The sequence below is a fragment of the Pogoniulus pusillus genome, chromosome 36 (genome assembly GCF_015220805.1).
Source record: "Pogoniulus pusillus isolate bPogPus1 chromosome 36, bPogPus1.pri, whole genome shotgun sequence".
NCBI lineage: Eukaryota > Metazoa > Chordata > Aves > Piciformes > Lybiidae > Pogoniulus > Pogoniulus pusillus.
In genome coordinates this window covers 9,750,085-9,769,278 of record NC_087299.1, presented here as the reverse complement: position 1 = coordinate 9,769,278, position 19,194 = coordinate 9,750,085, and the positions used below count along the sequence as shown (strand labels likewise).

General features: G+C 47.5%; 1 protein-coding gene across 7 annotated transcripts in view; it reads left to right on the top strand.

Moving 5' to 3' along the window:
• The first annotated feature begins 25 nt into the window (after window positions 1-25).
• Window positions 26-19,194, top strand: part of MASP2 (MBL associated serine protease 2) — a 28,086-nt gene continuing 8,917 nt past the window's right edge. For 3 of the 7 annotated variants that reach the window (XM_064172290.1, XM_064172288.1, XM_064172284.1), the window contains exons 1-7: window positions 5,246-5,523; window positions 5,688-5,858; window positions 8,672-8,770; window positions 13,701-13,790; window positions 15,588-15,807; window positions 17,298-17,475; window positions 17,716-17,847. In XM_064172290.1, the coding sequence (XP_064028360.1) occupies window positions 13,732-13,790; window positions 15,588-15,807; window positions 17,298-17,475; window positions 17,716-17,847 (589 nt within the window). In that variant the 5' untranslated portion in view covers window positions 5,246-5,523; window positions 5,688-5,858; window positions 8,672-8,770; window positions 13,701-13,731. Of the gene's footprint in view, window positions 122-5,245; window positions 5,524-5,687; window positions 5,859-7,179; window positions 7,279-8,671; window positions 8,771-13,700; window positions 13,791-15,587; window positions 15,808-17,297; window positions 17,476-17,715; window positions 17,848-18,386; window positions 18,554-19,194 lie in introns of those variants that run through there. The other 4 variants (XM_064172291.1, XM_064172286.1, XM_064172285.1 and 1 more) reach the window with 4 other exon arrangements.

Below are 19,194 nucleotides of genomic sequence, written 5' to 3'. Positions count from 1 at the left end.
GGGGCGGCCATTTTGGGAAGGGGCTTCGCGGCGGCGAGGCGAGAGCGGCTCCTTACCTCACCGAGACGAGCTCCTCGGTGGGCGCAGGGATGCAGCTGCCCCTCAGCCCTTGAGAGACAAGGTGGGTGTGCGTGTCCCTTCTGTGCCAGGGCGGGCTGGGGAAGTGAGACCCAGGTGCTGGGCAGCCGGGGTTGTGCCCGTGGAGATGGCCCTCCCTGTTAGCTCCCAGACAGGATGGGGAGCAGCCTCGTCACGATGTGGAGAGGATGGTTTGGCCCACGGCATGGGGAAGACCAGTCCCTGTGTGCTCCTTTCCCTGCTGTCTGTGCCCTGGCTGTGGCTGAAGGAGGCACCCAGGTAGGGGCAGTGGGAAGGGAGGCATGCCCAGAGCCTGCCTCACCTCCAGAGCTGTTTTGGGGTGTTGTGGGGCTGCAGTGTTCATCTGAGATGCTGGGCTCTGCCTCTCAAAGTGATCCCTGGGCCAGCAGCTCTGTTCTGGTACTCTTAAAATTGTTTTTTGGTATCTTGTTACCATGCTTGAAAACTAAACACAGCTCTCAATTTCTCGTACTTATCTTCTGGGAGAGCATTTGTGTCAGGAGGGTAGTAGTGCCTGCTGGTTTCATTCTTTTGACTTGCCGAGAAGCTTTTTGAAGCTTCTGTCTGGCACTGATAGGTAGTATGGAGAGATGAAAAGGAGACGTGTGAGACTTCAGCACATCTCTCCAAAGGAGGCTGCAGCAGCTCTGGCCTCACAGTAGAAAGTAGATAAATAAATTCTCTTGCTCTATTCAATTTACTTCTTAGTATTAACAAGGTGAATTTTGGAGCTCTATTACATTGCTGGGAATGGCCACACAATGTGTCAGGCTGCAGCTGTATGTTACTGAGCTTGTCTCTGAGACGTGACTGGCTGCTGGTGACAACCAGAAGGTCCTTACGTATAGGGGCTTGCTTCTGTTGTTCTGTGTAGGGGCTTGCTTTTGCACCTGCACACTCTGCCTTTGGAGGCTGGTGACCGTGAGGTCACTCATCTCAGCAACAGCATTTTGGACTTGGCAGCAGCCAGCCCTGTTCTCTCGCAGTTGAAGAACACTTCCAACTCCTCTGCTGTTGCTGAATGACAAGTGCTATGACCACTGCAGCACCTGGATGGGCTGGCTTGCCACTGCCACTTTGCTCTTTGTCAGACTGCATTCTCACTGCATCGTTTGCCATAGAAATTTCTGGCTGTGTGTCTGGCTTGCAGGAGGAGTTAGAGCCCTGTGGCTTGTTTTATTTTTCACTCCATAATGAAAAATAAGATCCTTGCTGGGGGAACTCAGCAACTCAGTGTATGGGTAATGGGATATGGAGCTTTCCAACTGTGTTGCCTGGAGCACCCAGCCAGGACACAGGAGACCTGGTTTTATGCCTCCCTTTGCTGCTGGTGTTTGCATTTTATCATTACTTCCTTTTCAATATCTCAGTTTCCTTTTCAAAAACCTCAGCTTCCCTGTCTTTAAGATTGGGTAATAGCTCTTGTCTCTTTAAGATAAGTGGATGAAAAGTGCTATGTAAGAGCTAATTATAGCCATTTTTGCTATGAAGACCTGCCTAGCACTGTGAGACCAGCCAGGATGCTAGTACCTTAGAAGTATTCTTAGAAAAATTGCCTTGTCATCCATGATTAAATCTTGTCTGTGCTCATAATGCACCTGGACACAAGGATCACCCTTAAGAGAGGCTGCTTCTACAGCAAACTATGTCTGTTTTATTATTTAGTGGTTTCCTGGGGGAGACAATGGTCCAGCCGCTTTCAAGGCTGGAGTTACATTTGGAAATGGAACCCTTCTTCATACTAGGAGTGGCTGAGGAAGCTGGGGTTGCTTAGTCTGGAGGCTACATCGCTGTCTAGAACCTGAAGGGAGGTTGTAGTCAGGCTGGAGTTGGTCTCTTCTCCCGAGTAACCAGCAATAGGACAATAAGAAATGGGTTTAAAATATGCCAGGGGAGGTTTAGATTGGACATTAGGAAAAGCTTCTTTACTGAGAGAGTGGTGAGGTGTTGGAACAGGCTGCCCAGGGAGGTGGTGAAGTTGCCATCCCTGAAGGTGTTCAAGGAGACTGTAGATGTGGTACTTCAGAGTATGATTTAGTGGTCATGGTAGTTGGGTTGTGGTTGGACTCGATGATCTTGGAGGTCTTTTCCAACCCTAACAATTCTGTGATTCTGTGATTCTTTCATCTCTGCAGATGGTTCCTGCTAATGTAGGCTGAGGCACACTGGCTGAGCACCAGGCAGGAAGCCTGCATCGCCAGTGCACGTGCTGTGGATAGGGGCCAAGGCAGTTGAGACAGCTCCTTTCATCAGTGCTGAGATCAGTGTTTGAGTTGGATTTCATTTCACAGGTTCCTTGCTAAGTCAGTGTGCTGAGGCTGAAGCCATGTGAGGTCCTGCCTAATGAGGGCATTTAACATTAGGGAGCAGAGCAGGATAAATCAGATCCTGTGGGAGTGGCTTAACAAAGAGTCAGCAGGAACCTGTCATTGCTGAGCATTTTCTGTTCAGTTTGTCACAAAAGAATGGTGAGTCTTAGAATGGTTTGTCAGGGAGAAGGGAGAGGTAGGGGTTTTGTTATATGCAGTAGCCAGTGCCTTTTAAAGTCTTGTCACAGCTGCAAGTGATTCTCTGTGTGTATGAGTAAGTGGATAATACCTATGAGCTATCTCTAGATCTTCAGAAAAATGAGGAAGGTGCATTAAAAAGCATAAAAGATGCCTGAAGGCAAACCTTTAAAGTCAACTAGCACACACAATGCTGACCTCACCTAATTTAATGCATGGTCCAGTGATATTTACCATATTTATTTTTTAATTACTATTTTTTAACCTCAGGCTGGCTCATGCTTATACATCAAGCTGCAGGCAAGTGAAGAAGGTACCATGGGGACAAGCTCAGCTGTGAACCTACAGCATATCCAGTACCCAGGGGTAACTCTGTGTGTGCATATCCTGTCCCATGATAAATGTGAGGCAGTCCAAGGTAGCTTATTCATCCATGGAAGCAGAGTAAATCTCGTTTACTCTGAGATAAAGTATGTGCATATGTGGACAAATATTAATTTGAAATTTAGTACCCTCCTTCCATGCTGTCATATTTGTAGCAAAGATCTTGTTTTAATCTGTACTGTCAGGTGAACTAGCAGGGAAGCAGTGCTTCACTGTGTGCAGACAGAGATTTCTAATCTGATTTGACTTCACAAAGATGCTGTCTGTCTGCAGGTAGCTGGCAAATGGAGTTAAATGTAGTGGGAACACAACAGTGCTGCCTGTGTCTGTCACTCGCAAACAACTTGTGAACTCCAGCATTGATTACAGCTACAGAACGTGCAGGTTCAGCCTAGTATCACAGGGAGAATGAGGCATCAGTTCTCACAGTGGCTTTTGTCTTAGGTTGTTACCATATTTGGCTCTGCTCAGAAACACTGAACCTGTGTTTGAAAAGCAAAGAGTCCATTTATTTTATACAATAAAGCCTGTTTTGAGGTTGATGGTGTATAAGCAGTCAGGAACAAACTGGGAAAGGAATAGCTGGATTAGAGTGGAGTCTTTTCTCTGCTGTCAAGTGAATTCTGCCGTTGCTCTTCATAGCATTTGAGAAGGGCTAAGGTTAGAAAGGACCTCAGAGATCATCCCATGGGCTCTCAACTAAACTTGGTTGCCCAAGGCCTCGTACAGCCTGGCCTTGACCACCTCCAGGGAGGAGACATCCACAGCCTCCCTGGGAAGCCTGTTCCAGAGTCTCACCACTCTCATAATGAAGAACTTCTTTGTAATATCCAGCCTAACCCTGCTCTCCTTCAGCCTCGAAGCATTCCCCCTTGTCATGTCTCTAGACACTCTTGTGAAAAGTCCCTCTCCCACCTTCCTCTGGGATCCCTTCAGTTATTGCAAGGCAGCTCTAAGGTCCCAGTGGAGTCTTCTCTAGGCTAAACAACCCCAGCTCCCTTGGCAGAGGTGTTCCTCATGGCACAGTCTCTTAGATTTGTGTCTTGTTTTGAAGCCTTAGGAAGGAGGTACCTGAAAAAAAGAAAAGGCAGCTCTGTCTCTTAAGATAGGAGCTTTGGTGAGAGCTGTTTGACTCTGGAGTCAAACCTTTCAGCATGTCTGCTTCACAGTTAGAAATGCTGAGAGGAAGCATTTGAGAGGCGAAGGAATTCTAAGCAGTTCAAATCCATGTCTTCCACCTCCCCAGAGAGTATCTTAGTCTTAAACAGTAGGCTGAGCTGGATAAGCGTTGCCACATCACGCCAGGGAATAAGTAGCTCGCTGTGCCAGAGCAGAGAGCATACTGCTGCTTCCCTGGGCTCTGGGCATTCAGCTGGGAATGAGGAATTTCTGTTCTAGCAGAACCATGGGGACCTGGAGGACTCTTGTTTAAAACCAATTAGTGGTTAGTGTTTAAAAAAAGTAATCTGTACAGCTGGGACCTTGTTGAATTTGGCTCGAGGTCAGGCTTGCTTCCTGATGTAAGATGATTTGCTGGTTAGGTAAGTCTGCTGTTAAAATAACTTGAGTTTCACGGGGCTGTGTTTGGATGCTGTGCTTTAGCCTCTTCTTGACAGAGGGGAAGCAGCCAAAGATTTATGGCTGTGGAAAGCTGCCCACTCCTAGTTTGTACACTCCAGAAATGGCCCAGAATACTTTTGCTCCCTCAGGCAATGATTATAGACATCATTTTAGACATACTGGAGTTTGGGTTACAGCTGCATAAAGGGAAGAGTCTTCAAATAGAGTCGATTTTGACTTTGCATATGTGTTTGAACAAAAGCAGAGTGTCTAGATAGCCCTGGCTGTGCTCGTCTGTGTTGGTGAACCTAGCACAGGCACAGCTTAATCAATAGATAAAAGGAAGGGAGAGTATTTCTGTGCTAATGTTTTATACAGAGCTTCTAAGTCCTACAACTGGGACAAAGCTCTGTGCAGGGAGTCCTCAGAGTGAAACCCAGAGGTCAAGACATGTCTCCACACAAGTTTTGTTTGCTCTGAAAGCTCTGCCTCTGGCATTGGTCAACACAAGGCCCATCTAGTCAGAGGTAGATCAGTCCCTTGGTGAGAGGTGCCCTGCCAGAAGCTTAGGTGCAGGTGTGCAGAGAGGGAGCTGCAGCTGCCTAACAAGCTGTGGATTTACACTTTAGGAGCCCAGAAGCATGGGAAGCAAACAGCAGTCTTCGCTCTGAAATGCTGGCTTCCAAGCAACGCTCCTCTTGGGCTGTGAACTGATGCATTTACCCCCTGCTGGGAGCCAGCGGGCTGGAAAGTGCCTCATGATTGCTCTTCCGAAAGGATGACTGAACCCTCTTCAGTGCTGGAAGAGCTTGTCATGCCGTGGGACAGAGTGGGCTAGAGGCAGAGTAACTCACGAAACACCACTGGTGGCCTTTTGCTCCATTCCAGAATAAAAAGGTGAATGTTTCCGTATTGCAAAGCTGTCTAAGGAGTGCATGGCTCAGAAGTGGATTCCTAAAGCCAGCAGAGTGAGGTGAGGGAATGTTCTGCCTCCGCTGAACGATTTAGTCAAGGGCAGGCTCACATTTGTCATTCTTCTGTTACCCTGTCTTGGTATAAACTGGGAAATTTCTGAGTGTTACTACTGCAAGGAGGAAGTGGCTGTGTGTGTCTGTATGTGCATATTCTTCTTTTCAGAGGAGCAGTTGCTGCTGCTTTTACCTGACTAGAGTTTTGATGAAGGAGTCTTTGTGAGGTGATCCATCTTTGCCATCTTGTGCTTCAAACAAGAACGGCCATTCCTGTTGAACAGGAGACAAGCCAGTGCCAGCCAATGCATCAGAGATCCTGCAGGGAACAAGCAGAAGGGTGAGGACCACAATCCAGGATGTCCTTTCTGGGGGCACAAGACAGGGCTATGTCCAGATTACTGCACCTGGGGATTCTTCACTGGTTCTGGGTGTCTCCACCTTTGAACACTCACAGCCCCAGGCAGTGGTAGACACCATGCACGGAGAACAGGCCACCGTTGTCAGCTCCTGTATCAGATGTGGGATCGAGGCAGACAGGTTAATGGGTTGCTCTCTCTGTAAGCCAGTGCTCTGACAGCTGGTCAGCTCTGGCTGCAGGCCTTTGTAACCTCTGAATGGCAGACCATGAATCAGAGCTGGCACTTAGAAGCAAACTGTAACAAAGGCTGAGGGGTCGGAGGAGAATGATTTTCCTGAGGCCCACCCCACTGCCACACGTGTGCACACAGACCCTTGCCCTGTCCCTCACAAACTTTTAACTGGACTTCACCTCAGAGGAGGTGGGCTGCCTGCTAAATGAGATGTCACGGAGCTGAAATCCCCAGCAGGAAGGGGATTATTTCCAAATTACTGGAAAAGATGGAGCAGGAGCACAGAAACCATAAATAACAAGGAGTGCTTTGGAAAGCTGGAGACAGCCTTATGAGCCCTTGGGAGCTTCCCAGTGCAGAGCACAGATGCAGAACACAGGGGATTTCCATCTTCTAGCAGGGTTACTGCAGAACAAGTCTGTCTGAAAGCTGTCAGCGCAGGGGACTTGGTTCTGGGTGATTTCCTAGACCACTGTGGCAATGCAGCCAGCAACCAAGTCCTGTCTAGTCTGTGTGGAATTGAGTATGAGATGTCTCAGGCCACCAAAACCAAGGTAGCATAAGAGGTGTGTGAGATGCTGTTAGCAAAACTCTACTGGGCTACAGTCTTGCAGTGGCAACTTAAGGGCACAGGACACTTGACCCAGGACAGAGGTGGCTCCATCTTGCAGCAGATGTTTGGCTGCTGCTTAATGCTGACTCTGCAGATGTCAGTAGCTATATGGTTTTACTCTGCTGTCATCTGTGCCAGTTTGTTCTTGGAATACAGATATTTTTAAGACAAAGAGTAACCTGAAATTTCCTGCTGGGAAATGCCCCTTGACTGCCATGCCCATTGCACAGTCCTGCAGCCCTGTGTTCTCCTATGTGGCTGTGGGAGCTCCTTTTGCTCTGTCTGCACAAGGCTTTCATAACAAAAAAAGTTTTTAGTTCGTCATTACTCTCTCGGTTGCAGGAGGCAGTGCAGTCCTTCAGCTGAGGCTGATTCAGCAACCTGTCATGCCTTCTTTTAACAGATCTGCCCCCCCAAATGCTGCTTCTCATTCTGAAGATCTTTCACATGAGTAGAAGAGATGAGACAGACAAGTGACTGTCAGGCCACGAGCAGAATAGCCATGCTAGAACAGGACACAGGTCTGTGGACTTCCAGATCCACTTAAACTGAAGGTTTGCTGCTTCGAATTCCTCACTGAAGATTGCAGTGTATTAGGGGGGATGTTACAGTGATAGAAGAATAAAAACCTCCCACTGTCTGGAGACTTTCTTAAATGAAAATGCATTTCAAAGCGAAAACCCTTTTTGTCCATCTGTGTCCTATTACTAAGCTGAGGCCATCATCCATTTTCATTAGGCAGGGCCTGAGCATGCGGGTGGGGACAGAGGCCCAGGCAGCTGGCCTGGACACCAGGCTAAAAAGTACCATATGGAAAAGCCTAATGTATGTTAACAGGCATCAGAGACCAAAATTGAAAGAATAATGGCCCATCCACATGCGGTAGCCTCAGTGAGACAAACTCTCAGCACCAATCTGTCAGTTGCAATTTTGGGTCATTACTGTGCTGCTAAGCAGAGGCTAGCAGACAAGTTAGAGTAATCTGGCTTCAGCGAGAATAATTCTTCCAGCCATGTGAGTACTTTGGCTCGGTTTTCTCCTTGCTAACATACATCAAACAAAATATCATCATTTCCTCAGAGATTCTTCCCACCAGGCCTCAGGGAATCCCAGCCAAACATTTAAATTAACATGCAATGATCTTTTAATTTGCTGGCTGCTTGGTTCTGTGTGACTCTTGCCGCTTTAGATAAAGACATGCTGTAGCCAGCGTGTTTCCCATTTGCCTGCCCCACAGAGATGTATCTGAAGTAGTTTCATTTTGATCTCCGTGAGTTTCATCTTTCATTCTCAGTTGTTAGCCAAGAAGGCTCAGGCCTGGACTGAATGAAGTATCCGTGCTCTGAGTGCCTTGGCATTCAGGTTGGAATCTGGTTTAGATCAAATATCCTTGTACCAAATGAACTCTGCGTGTAGCCAGATGATTCTGTTTGTCTTTCCAGTGGAGCAAAGCAAGCTCTTGCAACTGGTTGGTGACTAGTGAGAGTTCCTGGCAGATACTCTGTCTGGGGCAATTTAGGATGTACTTTCATAGACTCTCTGCCTAATTTTAAATTTGAGGGTTACAACATCTGCCAGGTCTCCTATCACTTGCCAGCAGGCCCAGTGCCTCCAGGGTATGTCAACAGTTTCTAGTGGTTTCTTTTCTGCATAGAGTTCGGAGACTCACCAAGCGGTGGGGCTGCTGGTAGTAGGTAAAACCAGCTGGCAGTATGTCCAGTAGGTGTGAAAAAGTCACATATGTAATTGCGGGCCTGTAGGCTCTTCTCAGTGCCCACACCTGAGCATTTGGGTTTGTACAGCCAGCCTTCTAGCTCTGCCTGTCTCTGAAATGCAGATTTGTCTGAGACAGAACACAGTTGGCAGGAGCTCACTCCTTTGTAATGCTTCTGTTTAATCGTGTTTTGTTGAAAACTCTATTTAAAAGCTGTTCTCTTCTTTTTGCAGATTGCCTCTATTGTTCAGGCTTTAGTCACGACTCCTGCTGAAACTTCAGTGTTGTGGATTTCACTAACCATGTTGAAAAGTGAGGAGTACGAAGCCCAGGTAAGCAGCCCACTCCTTTAAAGGACAAAGTTAAATTGCTCTGTGAAATAACAGCAATCTCACCTCAAATCCAAGTGTCTGACATTGCCCAAAAAAGCACACAGGAGCAAAAGGATGTTTTGCTGGTTATAGCTTGGTGAAGATCCCTGTGAGAGAAGCAAAAGCCAGCAAAGAAGCTTATGAGTAAAGTGTCTGTGCAGTACAGAACTCTTACCCTGTGTTTTGGTGGGCCTGTTCATTTGGATTTTTTTCCCTAGGGCAAGAAGCAAGAGCTTCAGGGTGGAATTCTGGCAAAAAGGAGCTTAAATCTAGACTGAAAGAAAGTATTTGGTTTGAACATTGCCAGGTCTTTGGGGCAGAAACAGATTTGATGTTTGTGCCTTAAAAATAAGGCAGTAAAAGGCAGTGCACCTAGAAGGTATCTCTGATTTCTCCTCACTGGAGAGGAGAACAAGAAGAGATCCCAGACTTCTTTGAAGAGAGCTGATTTGAATTAGTTGGTAAAGGCATACTGTGGTGATAAGCAAAAGCTGAACCCAGCTGATTGCTTGGTAGGTTTGGGTTTTTCCTGGAGTGCTACAGGCATTTTAATATACAGGTTCTGATTGATGTGACTGCTGGCTCTGACACGGCTTCAATCTGTTTGCTCCAAGGCAGGAATGAGGTTGTGTGTATTCAGTGAGGGGTTTAGCCAGAGGGAAGATTTGTCCATTTTGATGGATCATACTCACTCTTTAATGGGTAAGCGATAGCTCTGCTTTTGGGAGTGCTTTGGGCTGGCTTTACTGTTTATTTAGATTAGTGGAGTAATAGCCTCCTTGTTAGAAAAAAAAATGAGGTTATGGACAATTGCAGAGGAAGAGGAATGGTGAAAAATGGGTTTGAGTTGAACACGAGGGAGCAGAAAATCCATTTGCGTGTTTATATGGACAAGGAGCCTGTTGCAAGGGGGTCAATGAATCTGCCAGTCCTAATGCTGTTAAAATCTATTCTCCAGCATGTTTCTCAGGTTCTCACTCTTCCTGAGCGGGGAGGGAGCCTCAGGAATTTATCATCTCCTCCTGTCTCCACAAGGTGGGAGCTGAATAGAGTTCTTCACAGTGTTAACGATGGGATATGTAGAGAGAACAGTCATGACAGAAGAAGGAAGAAATGGAAGGGAGACAGAAATAGAGACAAGCAGCCAAGGTCTGACTTCAAAGGCAGACCTTGTGCTCTCAGCTGAGAGCAACTTCTCTGCTGTGGTTTTGGTGTGGAGAAGTCTGAGTTCCCCTTTGAAAAAACAGGGTTCATCCCAAACTTGATGGTCACTGTTCTCTGCAGTCTGCTTCTGTGGACAGCAAAGGGTTTCAGCTTTGTTTAAGGAAGGATAATAATTTCTTAAGGATTATGACTAAGTGGAGGATTGTATAGAAACTCCAGCAGGAGATGGATACAGTTATTCTGCCCAGCTTGCTTTTCAGTTCTCCCTTGACAATGAATGGTTTTGGAGAGAGGCTACTGCTCAAGTGGATCCTCTTGTTGGAGACTGTGTGCTGGAGGGAATGGCACATGCTAATAGCCTCTTCCAGGCTGGCAAGTGACTTTCCAGGCCTTGCAGTCAGTGTGGCAGATGTGTAACCCCAAACTGTTCTTTGTACAGGAGATTGTCATTCCTGGCTGCTGTTCTGAGAGCTGAAAACTCTTCTAGTTTCTTTGCAGGGCCCAGCTGCTTGTTGAATGAGGCTAGGTTAGGCTCAGAGGAGGCATTTGATTAGCTTCCCTCTATTCACAAGAGAGAGTTCCTGATCGGCAGGTCCTTGGTTAGTCTTTGTGTCCTCTACTACAGTGCTTTGCCTTGCTTTGCTTTTTTGTCACCCTCAATCTTCCTTCCCTGCTTGGAGGCTTCATGTTGAACAAGGGATGGGTTAGATGTGTGGTACTCACGCACCTCTTTTGTTCTCTGAGCTCTTTGGAGCAGTCTTACTCAGGGAAAGCGTGTTGGCTGTGCCTGTAACGTGCACAGCATCTTCGCTTGGAGAGCAGACAGCACTATATTTCCTAGCTTTGGCTCTACTGCATCTCAATTGGCACCAAATTCTCTTCCCAGCACAAACAGCTGCTCCAGTGGAGTCACAGACTTGGAGCCAACCCAGCAGACATGCTGCAGCTACCAAGGATGTGGGCGGGAGTGAGACAGTAGCTTTGTGAGCTAGTTCAGCTTTTGAGAGACAGGCTGCTGAGGCTGGGAAGACAGGAGAGGGATGGAGAAGTTCCGCCCTACAGGGTTCTTACGCTGCTTCCCCATGACAGAGTGGGAGTGTTTTCCAGGCAGAGTAATGTGACCAGCTGTCCTGTTCTCTTCCCAAGGGGATGAATGTGTGCAGTGCAAGGGTTTGCCCTGGGGTTCCTGTGTGCAGATACATGGCCATGCATCCATGCAGTGGCTGAAATGGGCTGGCATGGTGAAGATGCCATCTGTTGGATTCTGCAGCTGTGTAGTTGAGCAGAGGTTACACAGCTATTTCCACATGCTCATTTTGAGAGTGTGTATATACACAGTGTGTAAATCAAGGACACACATGTGATGAATCTCACATATGCATGAATGTGTGCATACACAGAGGCACATGTTTAGAGACGTGTGCTTTGCACTCTGAGCTTTGTGGTGCTCCTGGAGAGGTCACATTTCACAGCCTGAGAGCAGCCACACAGATAAATGAGGGTTACTTTTGTTTTTGAGAACTTCATTCATGCCAGAGGAGCAAAGCTGTTGGTCAGTATCTTTAATCAGTGTGTTTGTTGGTCTTCCTAGACAATTTGAGCTCAGATCTGAGTGCTCTTACATGCTGTAGAAGTGCACTGGTTGCCCTTTGGAGGTCAGTTAGTGCAGAGCAGAGAGAACAAGTCCAGTGACTTTTTGCTGCTGGACAAATGTCTTAGCACTCCATAGCAGCTGAGTCCATCTTTCAGTGAAAATGATGTGGCCATATGCAGCGTGAGAAAAAGGAGAGTGTACCCAAACTGAAGAAGCATCTTGCCCCACTCATGAGCTTTGCCTGTCTTGCTGTTTTTTCCCTGGCAGGAGTATTTTTCCCATGTTTCACAGCAGCCAGGCGCTTCCCCCAGCCCCACTCCGTGATCTGCTTGTCCCTCTGCATGCTTGTCTTGATGTCAGTCACGCTATTTGATTTGTAATGAGGAATCAAAATGCCTTTTCCACTGCTGCATGTGCTCCCCCCAGTCCTCTGAACCCCTCAGTGTGGGAAGATTCGGTTTAGCCATGGAACAGCAAGCATCCAGGAAATCTCTTAGGGCTCTGCAGAGACAGCTGGCATTTGAGAAAGAAGGGGCAGTGGGGAGCAATGTCTTCAGGGATCACAGCAAGCAGCTACTGCACTCATTTGCTCTCCTGATCTGTGAGGCACAGACAGCCCCTAACACGGCAGAGGACTGCACTGCCTCGTCTCAGAAGGCAGGAAGGTCTCTGCATGCTTTTCTTTCACTCATTCACCAGCCTCTTGCTTTGGCACTGCCCTCTGTGTTATGCTTGGAACATCTCTGGGCCTGACTGTTGTGATCAGTCATTGCAATGCTTTTCATGCTGCAGGATCATAAGAGCTGCCTTTCAAAGGCTCAGAGATGGTTTTCTCCTCTAGCACAAGACGATCCTCTGAGGCAGTGTCTGGTTTTGCATGGGCCATTTGAGAACAGAGCTGCCTGGGACACTTTTGATTAAGTGGGTGTGGGGCTGCATTGACTTAATTTTTACAGGATCTCAGTCAGTCACAGCTGAATCTCTCTGCAGGGTACAGCTTTGGCAGAATTTACCTCAGGTGATGTTTTTGAGCTTCAAAACTTCGGGTCAAAGGGAAATCTGAACTGGAGAGCTACCCTGGGACTCAGATCAGGTCTCAGATCATAGTGGTACCAGCCCGAGGGGCACTGTGTTGGCTGAGCAGCTCTGCTCTTGCTGATTTATTCATGTGTCTGGTTTAGCTGTCTGCATTAGCTGTTGCCACAGGAGGGATTTGAAACCATTCCTTGACAGATGACCTCAGTGTTGAGTAGTAAAAGCGTCTTTTGAGAGACTGTGCAGGGTGTGAAGGAGAGGGTGGACTCCTCTGAGGTCTCTGCAGTATCTCTGTGTCATTCCTTCATTCCACCAAAGATGATTATTTCTTTTCCAGGGGAAGTTTTTTCTCTGAACCTTGGCTTTCATGTGTTGGTGGTTCACTTAAAAATGCTGGCTTCAAATGTGGAAGGAGGCAGGAGCACAAGCAAGCAGACTTGTCAAGAGGCATCTGTCATTTCAGATAACACTCAGGTTTCATAAAGTGGATCGGTAACTCAGCAAGAGTGCTGGAAACTGCACTGACATGGATGAAGTCCATTCAGCCTTCAGGCTGGCTTAGTCCTGTGCAGACAAAATGGAAATTGTGGGCAAGAGGAGCATCTGTCAGGGCTGAAGTTAGCTATCAGTGCTTTAAAGATACTGCTGCACCTGGCTGGCTGATGCCCGGCAGCCTTTTGGAGATGGAAGGTTCCTGGGCAGAGAAATAGGGACAACATTTTGGCATTGTTTGTATGGGGTGCTGAGGACTAAAACCACAGCAGCCTTGCTCTTCACAGACCATGCCAGAGGAAAGCCAGTGTGTGCAGCAGGCACTCAGTCTCACAGTCTCCAGGATTACAGTTTATTAAATCATCTTCCCTATTTCAGTGCTAGGCAGCAAACATCAGCTTCAGGGGCCTTCTCAGATTCTGGGGCTGTGCAGTTGTTTTCAGATTGAAGATCAGAATGGACTCTGCGCTGTTGCTGCTGAACTGGGCAGGAGGCCTGGTGTGAGATACTTCTGGAAGTATTTATGTCTGTGGGAATTGGGCAGCAGCTCAGTTAGGTGTAGGATGAGTGTTTGTAAAGTTTTTCTTTCTCTTCCCTCCTTTCCAGCCAGTACAAAGTCCACATCTTGCATGTATTGATGGGATCATTTCAGCAGCTACTGGGCCATGAAGAAGGCTGGTTCTCTCAACTGTGCCTGTAGGTACTGCTGCTGTGCCATTACTTACTGCTGCTGCTGGTTTCTCCTTCACTTTTATTAAGTGGTGGTTTCTGTTTGCAGTCTGCTAAATGGTTTTGCTAGCTTTAGTTTTGTTCATGCCTTCCTGCCAGTGCCAGCTTCACTGCCTGGGGTAATGATTTTTTGGCTGTTCAAGAATGAGTATCAAAAGGTGTCCATTCAGTTACAGGATCTCTCAGTGCAAATTCCCCTGCATGTGCACTGCACTGTTATGGCCCCTGATGCAGACCAGTTTACCTGTTCTCTGCTTACTTCTGTCAGGGAATAGGTGGGACCTGGGCTCAGCATTCAGATATCTGCCTGTTATCCTCTATACTTTCGGGTCTATCTCACCACACACTGCAGTAGGAGTTCTGTGAGAGATCTAAATGCTGATTTGGAAAAAAACAGTCTGCAAGCAGTGAAATCAATAAAGCTTTATGGCCTATTGTGTTATCTCTCTCTGTTGAATTCCTTGGTGTCTTGCAGTGGTGTGAAATCCCTGTGTGCATCCACAAATATTTAAAGAGAATTAGAGTTAATTTTTCAGTATTCACCTGAGAGAACCTTTCTCCACTGCCCTGATACCCTTGGAACTACTTCTCTCCTGGTAGGTTTGGTAGATATGGTCGATATGGCTTTTAAAGTCAGCAAACGAGGTTAAACAGGCAGGTGTGAGCACAGAGCACTTGTTTCTGTAGCAAGCCAGGCTCAAAAGCCATATTTCAGTTTGCCTTTTTATCTTATGAGTGTCCCAGAGTGGATGGGATGGAAACCAATCCATGCGTATAAACAAAGCATGGAGCAGGTGCCCGTCAGCTCAGGCTTGTGCTGCGTTAAAACGTGTAGCTGAGGACTGGAAGACTTTGTCATCTCTGGAACTTGTGCCTGTGTGTACTCTAGTGTTGTGTGGCCTGAGTGTTACTGTCTCACTACACGCACCATCTAAGCAGCCTCACTGTTCTGAAATCCCATCAAATGCCCCATGAGTTTGTTGTCAACACCTTGCTCCCCTGAGAGCAAAAGGAGCTACACATCCAGTGACGTGATGTTTGCTGTAGGAGTAATTGTGTATCGGTTAGAGGGAAGAGCATTGCCCAGCTCCCCTCAGTCCCCCATGCAGACGCTGTCTGGAGCCACTCTGTACCTCCTCCCACTGCCTGTCTTCCTGCAGAGCTGCAGTATTCCATACCACGGCTCCCTCTAAGAGCCTGCAGCATTCCTCATCTATGCTCCATCTTTGTCTGCCTCTCCCTGCCATCCACTGAGGCCTCATATGCTGATTACAAGCCTGGGTTTGAGTCATTGTTGTTCCCAGAACTCAGCAGGCTGAAGGGGGTGGAAGGGAGATAAACATCAGAGTTCAACATCCAGACAAACACAGCAGAGCACACACAATAAATACATCCGCCCCCAAATGCAAATACATCAGAAGAGATTCCATCTCCAGGGCTCTGAGCAGAGCAGGCTCAGGCAGGAGAGCAGCACCATGAGGTGAGTGTCATTGCAGGGACCTCCCTAGCTTCTCTGCTTTGTGCAGGCCTTAGAAGGCACCAGTGTGATTCTCATCTCGTTTAGCTGTTACAACAGGTTGACTCCACTGATACCTGCTGATATCTTCCATTGTCAAGTGAGAAGGGTGTTGGGCAGGAAGCTTTCAGCTGTCATTGAGATACCTGGTTTGGTATCAAGACTGGCAGCTGGGGTGTGTGGCTTTTGGGGTGTGATATGAATTGGTGCTTGCTCCTCCTCAGTTCATCTCTGTTCCTTTGACGCAGGCTCTTTGTCTTGCTAACCGTGCTCTGCAGTGGAGTGAGTAGCACCATTCTGCTGCAGAAGACATACGGGAGGATCACGTCCCCAAACTTCCCAAATGCTTACCCAAATCACAAGGAGAGAGTCTGGAATATTACTGTCCCCAAGGGATATTCTGTCCGTATCTACTTCACTTATTTCAACCTGGAGCTGTCCTACCTGTGTGAATATGATTATGTGAAGGTATGTGCAGGGCAGGGTGATGTGTAGCAGGCTAAGTTGTTAAAAACTCTGTGTAGATGATACTGGACACAGGCAGGACCAACACAGCTGCTTTAAGCACTTGATTTTAACCTGCCAGTGAAGTCCAGGCTCAGCTGATGTCTAAATGATGTGTTTATTGAGGCCCATGGGACCAGAAGTAGAACTGGTTATCATGTTGGAGTATCTGAAACTTGAATTGTTTGTGCTCAGAAAATTCTGATGTCCCACTCTCATGAAGCAAAAGTCTTGAAACGTTGTCCAGAATGACATTTGAGCTGCATTTAGCTGAAGTTATAGTGTGTGTGTTTGAAATTGACAAGGGGCGCTTCACACAGAGGATAGTGGGAGACTGCAAACATCTAAGCCATAGTCTGAACAAGATACTGCCAGCTGGTCTAAAACTGCACTTGCAGTGATGTGTTTGCTGGCTAATGGCAGAAACCACCTCAGGAAAGAAAGATCATGTCCTTGGGCAATATTTGGGTGATCTGTGGTGTCCCTGGCAGGTTTTTGCTCCCTGTGCTAGCCTGTGCTGCAGACAAGCAGCCCTGCCACTGGCTTGAGGTCAAGTGACCTCCCTGCTTGTTTTGCTGATTGCATGGAGCTGAGACGCATTAAGAAGGGAGCTGCATACACTGGGGTGATGCAAACTGGTTTGATTTAAAGGAGACAGGGCACTGGTGCAGGCCACCCAGAGAAGTGGTGAAGTCTCCACCCCTGGAGACATTCAAAACCCACCTGGACATGTTCCTGTGTGACCTTCTCTAGACGAACTTGTCTTGGCTGGGAGGTTGGACTTGATGATCTCCAGAAGTCCCTTCCAACTCCTGCCATTCTGTGGCAGTGTAAGTCCCATCAGCAGTATTTTTGAGTCTGACGGAACACAGTGAGGCAGCCTTGTTCCCATCTGGGCAGGCCTGATTTCCATGGTCCTGTAAGACAGATTGCTCCCATTCCCTAAATCCATGTGACTCTGCGCAGTTTCCTTTGGGCAGTTCCTTTGGGCAGTACAGAGCACTCCTTTCTGGTAGGTGTGTGAAGAGCAAGTGAGTCCCTAGTTCAAAGAGACCTTCTGCTGTGCATTTGAATTCATCAGTGTAGGAAACGTTTTTGCCCCAGTTGTCTCTGGCTTTACCAGCACCTGACTGTCACTAGGTGCCAAGTTACCAAGAGCATTATGAACAAAGCATGGTGCTGATAACCCAGGCTGGCATCACAGCCTCATGTGGGCCTCTGAAAGGAAAAAAGGGAGACAAAGTTATGGGCTTAAATCATGGAGAATGGGAAAAGTCTTCTCTTATCTGTTCCTGGACCTGGGTTGACCTGCAGGAGCTCCTTACGAGAGCATCCAAGCCTCTTTTTTCACACCATTAAACAGATCTGTTCCAAGCTGTTGGAAATAGCTTGCAGCAGGTTGGGAAGAGCAAAGCTCTGTGCTCATCTGGTGGATTTGTCTGCCCATTGTGCAGCTGAGCTCTGGTGGGAGGACCTTGGCTACGCTGTGTGGGAAGGATAGTACAGACACTGAGGAGGCTCCGGGCAACAAGACTTATATCTCTGTTGACAACAACCTCATGGTCGTGTTCCGGTCTGATTACTCCAACGAGAAACCATTCACGGGCTTTGAGGCCTTCTATGCTGCTGAAGGTAAGAGACCAGTCCCTCTTGTAGGTGGCAGAGGCACAGCAATGGTGGGGTTGATGTTTCCCTGTGCTCTTGCAGACTGTGACTGCTGGTGAGAGGTGGGAGAAGGCCATGGTGTGGAGGCAGATATGAAAGGGCAGAGCAACCAAAAGCAAACAAGCCAACCTCACAGGACAGAGTGGCTCAGACCAAGGCAAAGTGTTGAAGGGTGTTGGTTGCTTAATTCTGTGCTTCACCCATTAGATACCGATGAGTGCAAGCAACTGTTTGATGGGGAGCCCCTCTGCAATCATCACTGTCACAACTACGTGGGGGGCTACTACTGCAGCTGTCGGATTGGCTACACACTGCATGAGAACCAGAGGACGTGCATAGGTGAGCTCTTGCTAGATCAGGAGATGCTTCCTTACCTACAGCACCCACTTAAATCCAGTTCTGACACTACCATTGGGATGAAAGCTAGGGATTTCATTGTTTTCAGCATTTTCACACACCTGAAGGTACTGGATATTAGTTAAAGTCCTGTTTTGCATAGTGGTTGTGGGCTAATTACTGCTGTTAGGGACAGCAATGTTGTGTCATGGTAAGAAGGTGCACTGGCGGTTGGGTTTGGTTGATTTTAGGTGGCATCCACTGTGTTCAGCTTTAAACAGACTGCAGGGAGAAACATGAAAGTTGTCTCACAATTCCCACTGCAGACACTTCCAGTCTGAGTGTATCTTGCTCCCTAAGTACTGAGATACTGAGTATTCTGACCTGAACTACTAGATGAATGGAAAAAGTTAACAACTGAGTTGTGAAGGTTGCTGTTGATTGCCTTTATGAGATGAGGGCAGAAGCTGCCCCTCTCATTTTTGGGGTCCTGACTGCCCAGGCTGATATTGACAGGCTCTTTTCTCTCCTTTATTTTCCAGCGTAGATAATTAAGCTTCTCCTCACTTAGGCAGAGATGGAGACAGATGTGCTGGGAAGAGCTGGTTTGTCCCCTCTCCTGACCTGCCTGTTGCAGTCTGCCCAACTGCTGCAGGCTTCTCTAGCCTGGTGACTTGTGTGCCTTGGTTCCTTGCCTTTCAGACCTGTCTCTGGCAGACAATAAAGAGGCTGTTCCTTGTTGAAAGCTGGTGGAAGCCTCTGGGCTGTTCATTTTCTTACTTTTTCCATGTGTCACTAGGGAAAAATAAGGTAGATAAGGCAGGAGCTGATAAGAGAGAAAGCATTGTAAAAGGCCCTTGAGCATCACAGCTACCTGAAGATGCTTGACTTTCTTGTCCAGCTCTTGTTGCTTGACCTTACATAGTTCTTAGGCAACAAGACCAGAACCACACATTTTTTTCCTAATGTTCCTTTCAGCTATGCTCTTGTCTGCACCCAGACTTGCAGATTGAAGCTGTTTCTCTTCAGAGCCCACTCTTCTGAAGGGTTTGAATTACTTTCTTTGATCCACATTTTGTGACTCTGGCCAGATCTCCCACTGGGAACCCAGCTTTTTGGCTGAAATGTCTTCTGGTCAGCAAAGCCTTAGAGTTCCAGGAGTTTGGTAAGGTAATGCAGATGTCACCAGGGCAGCTTAGGTGTCTTGCCTTCATACAAGTGAAGGCAGCAGTGACATCCCCACAACAGATGCAACACAAATAATGCTCTTCTTCAATGCAGTTGGTTGGTATTGTCCCACTCCCTTACAGTGGCTCTCACTGCTCTACATTAATATCCACTTGCTGTCCC